The following is a 9,013-nucleotide window of genomic DNA, read 5'->3' as shown; positions in this document are numbered from 1 at the left end:
CCGCCTCTCGGTTATGATAGAGGGACGGACTCCCCACTCCCGCCTCTCGGTTATGATAGAGGGACGGACTCCCCGCTCCCGCCTCTTGGTTATGATAGTGGGACGGACTCCCCGCTCCTGCCTCTCGGTTATGATAGAGGGACGGACTCCCCGCTCCCGCCTCTCGGTTATGATAGTGGGACGGACTCCCCTCTCCCACCTCTCGGTTATGATAGTGGGACGGTCTCCCCGCTCCCGCCTCTTGGTTATGATAGTGGGACGGTCTCCCCGCTCCCGCCTCTTGGTTATGATAGTGGGACGGACTCCCCGCTCCCACCTCTCGGTTATGATAGTGGGACGGTCTCCCCACTCCCGCCTCTCGGTTATGATAGAGGGACGGACTCCCCACTCCCGCCTCTCGGTTATGATAGAGGGACGGACTCCCCACTCCCGCCTCTCGGTTATGATAGAGGGACGGACTCCCCGCTCCTGCCTCTCGGTTATGATAGAGGGACGGACTCCCTGCTCCTGCCTCTCGGTTATGATAGAGGGACGGACTCCCTGCTCCTGCCTTTCGGTTATGATAGTGGGACGGTCTCCCCGCTCCCGCCTCTTGGTTATGATAGAGGGACGGACTCCCCGCTCCTGCCTCTCGGTTATGATAGAGGGACGGACTCCCCACTTCCGCCTCTCGGTTATGATAGTGGGGCGGACTCCCCGCCTCTCGGTTATGATAGAGGGATGGACTCCCCACTCCCGCCTCTCGGTTATGATAGAGGGACGGACTCCCCACTCCTGCCTCTCGGTTATGATAGAGGGACGGACTCCCCGCTCCTGCCTCTCGGTTATGATAGAGGGATGGACTCCCCGCTCCTGCCTCTCGGTTATGATAGAGGGACGGACTCCCCACTCCCGCCTCTCGGTTATGATAGTGGGGTGGACTCCCCGCCTCTCGGTTATGATAGAGGGACGGACTCCCCACTCCCGCCTCTCGGTTATGATAGAGGGACGGACTCCCCGCTCCCGCCTCTTGGTTATGATAGTGGGACGGACTCCCCGCTCCTGCCTCTCAGTTATGATAGAGGGACGGACTCCCCGCTCCTGCCTCTCGGTTATGATAGAGGGACGGACTCCCCGCTCCTGCCTCTCATTTATGATAGAGGGACGGACTCCCCACTCCCGCCTCTCGGTTATGATAGTGGGGCGGACTCCCCGCCTCTCGGTTATGATAGAGGGACGGACTCCCCACTCCCGCCTCTCGGTTATGATAGAGGGACGGACTCCCCGCTCCCGCCTCTTGGTTATGATAGTGGGACGGACTCCCCGCTCCTGCCTCTCGGTTATGATAGAGGGACGGACTCCCCGCTCCCGCCTCTCGGTTATGATAGTGGGACGGACTCCCCTCTCCCACCTCTCGGTTATGATAGTGGGACGGTCTCCCCGCTCCCGCCTCTTGGTTATGATAGTGGGACGGTCTCCCCGCTCCCGCCTCTTGGTTATGATAGTGGGACGGACTCCCCGCTCCCACCTCTCGGTTATGATAGTGGGACGGTCTCCCCGCTCCCACCTCTCGGTTATGATAGTGGGACGGTCTCCCCGCTCCCGCCTCTCGGTTATGATAGTGGGACGGACTCCTCACTTCCGCCTCTCACTGGGAAAGGAATGTATAATAGGCTGAGTACCAGAGAAAAAGCTAGTAATAGGTTAGGTAGCCACACCCTCATATTTCTGTCCAACAGTCCACACCCCTATCCAGCTAGGGATGACCATTGGTGGGTTATCCATCAATGGTTACCATCCGTTGTACCATTGATGGACAGCCTCGTTGTTGGGAAACCATCTGTAAGTGAACCATCAATGGTTTTACCCATCAATGGTCACCCCCTACTTTAGTATTGAGCAAGCTGCGGGCCAATCAAGGCCTAGGGGCGTGTCTACACATGTGTCAGGGGCAGAGCTATGCTCCGTGTCCCGACACCTAGTTTAAAAAAAAAAAAAAAAGTATTTAGCTATGCCATGCCATCGATGGAGGGAAACCATCTGGTTCTCCCCCATCGATGGCAAAAGTATTCTACATCGGCCAAAAACCATTGATGATTAGGAATCATAGATGGTCGATGGCCATCCCTATATCCAGCATGGTACATACAGTGTATACAGGACGGGCCCTCAGATCTGACACAATACTACTGTCTTCTGCCAGTATCTAGATTGGAATTCTGCATAATGCCTGGCTGAAGGCCCCCCCATAAGCCGCCATTATTCCCCAACCCGCCTGCACCATGGGCCGATCCGGCAATCTGCGGCCAGCGAGATTTCCATCGGGGAAGTGAATCATGGTAAAAATGCCATTTTCACTTGGGATCGGGATTTTTACACGTTTAATATTCTCGATTCCCTGACCTGGTCGCTGGGGGATCCCAGAATTACCCCAATATATCTGTGACGTATGGGGCCATTGGATGCTTTGGAATCTTCACACCTGCTAGAGATGGGGAACATTTCATCTTCAGATTCCCAGACACTTGGTCTTGGCCAGTACAGCAGTAGGGTTACAGCATTGTATTTCCCGCATGGCGTTCCCCATAAGACCTGGGAGGCGCGAATCACGCTCTTATTTATGTATAATGTAATGTTACCGTTATCTGTAGTAGATTATACCACTGGTTGTCTGATATGGGCACATGGACAACAGAAAGGTCCTACAGCCAGTTTCCCAAATCAGAGCGGAGGGTGATTATCTCCTCTGCTTCTTCTCAGTCTTCCATCTCTCTGTTGTGCCTCTATCTACATGGCGATCTCTGGATTTCTTCCTGGGCTGCGGCTGATTTCTCTCTCACCCTTTACAGCCTCTCTGGGCCTCTCTCCTCCTCAGAGTTCCCGCCTCTCTATCTGCTCACCAGAAAGCTTTCACAATGTAAGGTATTACTAAGGTTCCATTGGTTCCATAAGGTTATTCTGAAGTCAATGTTGAAAGTAACCATTATAATTATTATTTATTTATTTATGAATAGTTTATATTGAAGTCCATTAACTCTTCTCTGGATTTCTTTAGGTCATGGGGACAAAGTGAAGCAACTAGAGGAGAAGGTGCAATCCCTCACCAAGGAAATTCACAACCTACAGTCTACAATGCAAGGAATGAATGAGAAATTCCAGTCGGAGATTCGTCTGACCATGCAAACTTTGCTGAATGGGAAGCAACCTGCAGATTCTGCACCTGGCCAGTCTGACATGTCCGAAAAACTTAATGACATTCAGACACTTTTGACAGACCTGGACAAAAAGGTTAAAGACCATGATCAAGAACTAGGTAACCTAAATAATGCAAACAGCAAGCACCCTGGGGCGTCGGATACGGCAGTAAGCCAGAAACTTTCAGACGTGAAAGGTGACATCTTACGAGAAGTGGAGAGGAGGATGCAGCAATCGTGTTCTGCATGTCTTGCTGGAGTGGAGGGGTTCCGCAATCAGCAAAATGAGGACAGTGATCGTATAAGTGGCCTGGAGAAATTAATCAACTCTGTGGAGCAGCGGAGCAGAGAAGCTGTGCAGAACATTCAGTCACGTGTGGTGGAGCTGACCACACGTCTGCCAAAGGATTGCTGCTTGGAAGTAGCAGATCTACGCAAAAAGATGAGCGAAACCGAAAAGAAGACAGAGACTTTGTCTGGATCCGTCATCGCTTTAACTGTGCGTCTAGATAGTGAGCTGGGTGAAAGTGCCAACCATGCAATTACTGAAGTGGACAATGATCTGAACAGTCGTCTCTCTGACATTGAAGGTAGAATGAATACCACTAGAAGGACATTAGAGGAACATTACTACCATTACCGTGATGAAATACAGAATTTATTCCAGGACGAGATGAACAATCTAAAGGATGATTTGAAGAATCGCATCAATGGGAATGACTACAAAATTAATATTCTACTGACAGAACTGGGTAATAGCTCTGGGTTCCGAGACCTGATGGAACAGAAAATGACTAGCCTATCTTATGATATTCACTCCCTACAAGACCGGGTTGGAAATAATGAAGAACATCTAAAGAAAGTTGCAGAAGATGTAAAGGATCTAAGCACTCAAGTAACAGATACAATCCAGAGTTGCAATGGTCGCTGTCACGGCCAGGATGCAGATGTGACAGAAGCATTGTCTGACTTAGAAAGAAGAGTGAAGAACAATGAAGATCAGATTCATATTGTCCATTCTGATATATCTGATCTCCGAGTAACTGGAAGCACCATGCAGGGGACACTCAGTGACCTTGACGATGAGATTACAAGTGTTAAAACATTTGTGGATGCCAATGGAGAGTCATTCACCAAGTTATTAAATGATGCCCAAGATCGGTTTACAGCGACCATCTTAGATGACCTGGACAGATTTTATCTCAACACTGCTCAGTACCAAAATGAAACCAACGGGAAGATGCTGAGTGTGGAAAATGATATTAAGTCCCTTAAAAAGATGATCCAGTTTGATTACAAGAGCTGTGGACAGGTGTGCTCTAACCTACAGGAGGAAGTGGGCAAACTAAAGGAGCAGGTGGAAGAATGCACCAGGAGCTGCCAGTTTCTTCAGAGTAAAATAGAAGAAGAAGAAGACGCCGGAGACCAAATTGGCTCCAACAAGCCACTTGATGGCTTCACTGTTTTCGGAGGAAGCTCTGGTGGGGAACTGAAGCACTTACAAGGGGAGCTGTCCAACATCATTGTAACATTCAGTTCCTTGAATGACAGTGTCAAAGATCTCCAGGAAAGTGTAGAGAAGCACCAAACAGACATCCACGATTTAGGTACCACCAAACACAAGCTCATTTCTGAGATCAATAAGATCCAGGAGGAGGTGACGGAGCACATCAAGGACAACACAGAAAAGTTTGACCTCTTCCAGAAAGAAATCAATAGGTACGGCAGCACAGTGATGGAGGAGACGCGGGGATGCAGGCATTCTGCTGATGGCTTGGAAGACCGAGTTGCTAAGCTTGAGAACATCTGTCTGAAGCTGGATACAGTCTCTGGCAGCTTGAGCAAGATAAAGGAGAATCTGAATAAACATGTTTCCGGCCTCTGGAACTGTGTGCAGGAGATGAACAGCACCGTCAGGACTCACACGGCCTGGTTTGAGAAGCTCCACAATAGTCAGCTGAATGGAATCAATCGTAGACTGAACACCTTGAACAGTTCGGTGCTGGTACTGTCCTCAGAGTTCCAGAATTTCACTCTTCAGGACTTCATGGGTAAGACAACGTCTCCTGTATGTGCCGAGTCTTCCTACCAGCCAGGGACAGAAACCAGCTAATTGTATCATGGAGTGTAGGGGCAGTCATGCTGCTTTGTGCTGACATATGGAGATGTGGTCATGTGACCGGCGCTCGGGATCCCGGCGGTCACCATGCCGACGCCGGAATTCTGACCGTGAATGGATTCATTATACAGATAAGATGTATCAGTGAGCCAAAAGTGGAGTAATGCAGGTCAGGGCGTTCCATGCTGGAACAATGGGATTTTCTGTAGTGGGGCGTATAATACTGGTGCAATGGCCTAACACCCTCTTCTCTCTACAAAGGGATTTTCCCATCAGTTCCAAACTGGCAGAAATCAGGACACGTTGTATACGGATAATGGGGTGTATTCTGCAACTACAGATGGGGCCCTGCTCATATACCCCTTTACACCGAGTAACTGAGCCAGGGCAGTCAGACTTAATCCCCTGCTGTAATGTTCTCTCTGTATTGTATTATAGCTGAAAACAATAGATGAAAGGCTTATGCTAATAAACCTCGGTGCACCTAGGTGCAGTAGAGAAGGCTAGATGAGCGTGTCTCCAGCTGTAGAAAGCACAGTTACAGCATAGAGTAATTATTACTTCAATCACTTAGTAGTGCCACGTGTCAGAAGAGTACTTCCAGTGTCCCATCATTCATTTCACGATCCTGACATGGGGGGAATTCAATTAGCCGCAGTTGACTCCTGGGGGCTACATCAATTAGCCCCGATAGGTGGCGGCTTTGGGAACTATTCCGCACCTGCCAGAGGCAGATCCCCGGTAACTAAGCTGTTTTTGTGGGCGTGAACATGAACCCATGGATACAGGAACTTATCCCGTAACCATGTGTTTTTTTAATGAAAACGGGTTAGCGCACCGGCAATAAAAGGGTTGAATATCCGCCATCAGGCATCACAGCGCAGGAGAGTCCAGTGTTTTCACAGGAGTGTTTACCACATTTAATTGAATTCCCTCCTTAATCTCTCTTTTTTTGTGACTTACCTCTGCCATCAGTCCTGCAACCCAAGAGTGTCCTGCTCACCAGTACCAAGTATATCCTGTGCTGCTGAGTCCATTGCACTCTGCCGTCTGTGCTGCTGAGTCATTACATGCTGCAGTCTGTGCTGCCGAGTCCATTGCACGCTGCAGTCTGTGCTGCTGAGTCATTACACGCTGCAGTCTGTGCTGCTGAGTCCATTACACGCTGCAGTCTGTGCTGCTGAGTCCATTACACGCTGCAGTCTGTGCTGCTGAGTCATTACATGCTGCAGTCTGTGCTGCTGAGTCCATTACACGCTGCAGTCTGTGCTGCTGAGTCATTACACGCTGCAGTCTGTGCTGCTGAGTCATTACTTGCTGCAGTCTGTGCTGCTGAGTCCATTACACGCTACAGTCTGTGCTGCTGAGTCCATTACATGCTGCAGTCTGTGCTGCTGAGTCATTACACGCTGCAGTCTGTGCTGCTGAGTCCATTACACGCTGCAGTCTGTGCTGCTGAGTCTTCTGGTTAGTCTCCTGTGTGAGTGATCTGCAGAGCGCTGTATCAGCAGTGACAGGTGTCCATGCTGTCCTCACACAGCACGCCCAACATGGCATGCCAATTCCAGCTCCAGCTCTCCACAGCGCTCTGCTCACGCTTCCTCCTTGCCAGAATTAACTTTCATTACTTAGACATGGGCGCTGCTGTGACACTTGCAATCAGCTGACCACTAATTCCCCAATAACAGACTCTGCAGCGGTCACCTGACTCTGCACACCAATCTGCTGTTTTCCGTTACCAATCCCTGGCATAGCAGCGGTCACCTGACCAGGTCCTCCAATCACCGCTCTACAGGGGGCATATAAGGATTGCACAGATGGGCTACAATGTCTCTTCACTGAGCTTGGGCTCCAGACTCTCAACTCCGGCAGCTTGTGGTAGTACTCCGTCTGTTCCATCAGTCCAATAATCCCGTGCCACTGGCTCCAGTAACTTGTGTCGGTAGCTCTAGATCAACACGATGCGCCATTGGTTTACGTTTTATAACTTGTACCATCAGTCCTAGCTCTCATCTAGTACCCTCAGAATTAGTCATCAGAGGTCCACAGGTGGATCTCTGATGACCACAGATGGAGTCTCCGTTATCTTTGCCTGCCTAGTCACGCCGGGAGTGCACAGAGACGCTCCCATTCAGAGCGGGGACACTCTCTATTCAAGTGTCTCCATCCGGGTGAGCGCACGCTCACAGTGTCTAGGTGCGCCCAGGCGGGTGTGCTTAGTCACAGAAACAGGTAAGATAATGGAGGCTCCATCTGTAAGCGTCCCACACCTGTGTCATAATTCCGGCAGCCCTATACTGATCCCAGCTCTGCAGCAACGGTCAGTGCACAACTTTATATACTCCGTAATTGGCCAGCTCTTCCAAAGCGCTGCGCGGTGCCGTAACTAGACATTGTAGTGCTGTGTGCAAGAAACAGCATCAGTCCCCCCATATGCAAAACAGGGCCAGTGCATGCCGTAGGAGTGTACCAAAAATATAGGGGCATGGCAACAGAGCTCCCTTTTACACATTACGTCAGACAGAGCCCCCTTTTACCCAGTACAGCAGGTAGAGTCCCCCTTTTACCCAGTACAGCAGGTAGAGTCCCCCTTTTACCCAGTACAGCAGGTAGAGTCCCCCTTTTACCCAGTACAGCAGACAGAGCCCCCTTTTACCCAGTACGGCAGGTAGAGTCCCCCTTTTACCCAGTACAGCAGGTAGAGTCCCCCTTTTACCCAGTACGGCAGGTAGAGTCCCCCTTTTACCCAGTACAGCAGGTAGAGTCCCCCTTTTACCCAGTACAGCAGGTAGAGTCCCCCTTTTATCCAGTACGGCAGGTAGAGTCCCCTTTTATCCAGTACGGCAGGTAGAGTCCCCCTTTTACCCAGTACAGCAGGTAGAGTCCCCCTTTTACCCAGTACGGCAGGTAGAGTCCCCCTTTTACCCAGTACAGCAGGTAGAGTCCCCCTTTTATCCAGTACGGCAGGTAGAGTCCCCTTTTATCCAGTACGGCAGGTAGAGTCCCCCTTTTACCCAGTACAGCAGGTAGAGTCCCCCTTTTACCCAGTACGGCAGGTAGAGTCCCCCTTTTACCCAGTACAGCAGGTAGAGTCCCCCTTTTACCCAGTACGGCAGGTAGAGTCCCCTTTTATCCAGTACGGCAGGTAGAGTCCCCCTTTTACCCAGTACAGCAGGTAGAGTCCCCCTTTTACCCAGTACGGCAGGTAGAGTCCCCCTTTTACCCAGTACGGCAGGTAGAGTCCCCCTTTTACCCAGTATGGCAGGTAGAGTCCCCCTTTTACCCAGTACGGCAGGTAGAGTCCCCCTTTTACCCAGTACGGCAGGTAGAGTCCCCCTTTTACCCAGTACGGCAGGTAGAGTCCCCCTTTTACCCAGTACGGCAGGCAGAGCCCCCTTTTACCCAGTATGGCAGGTAGAGTCCCGCTTTTACCCAGTATGGCAGGCAGAGTCCCGCTTTTACCCAGTATGGCAGGCAGAGTCCCGCTTTTACCCAGTATGGCAGGCAGAGTCCCGCTTTTACCCAGTATGGCAGGTAGAGTCACCCTTTTACCCAGTACGGCAGGTAGAGTCCCCCTTTTACACAGTATGGCAGGCGGAGTCCCCCTTTTTTTACAGATTAAGCAGGCGGAGTCCCCCTGCACCAGGCAGCACCCTTACACACACCGCACACTTACACACACACACCGCACCAGGCAGCACCCTTACGCACACCGCACCAG

General features: G+C 50.9%; 1 protein-coding gene across 1 annotated transcript in view; it reads left to right on the top strand.

Moving 5' to 3' along the window:
- EMILIN1 (elastin microfibril interfacer 1) overlaps positions 1-9,013 on the top strand; it is a 201,510-nt gene that overhangs the window by 139,041 nt on the left and 53,456 nt on the right. Inside the window, exon 4 of the mRNA XM_063917286.1 lies at positions 3,035-5,224. Within this exon, the coding sequence (XP_063773356.1) occupies positions 3,035-5,224 (2,190 nt within the window). The remainder of the gene's footprint in view (positions 1-3,034; positions 5,225-9,013) is intronic.

This window comes from Pseudophryne corroboree, chromosome 4 (genome assembly GCF_028390025.1).
Source record: "Pseudophryne corroboree isolate aPseCor3 chromosome 4, aPseCor3.hap2, whole genome shotgun sequence".
Lineage (NCBI taxonomy): Eukaryota > Metazoa > Chordata > Amphibia > Anura > Myobatrachidae > Pseudophryne > Pseudophryne corroboree.
Note: the sequence above shows the minus strand (reverse complement) of the source record. Positions and strands in the feature narration are given on the sequence as shown.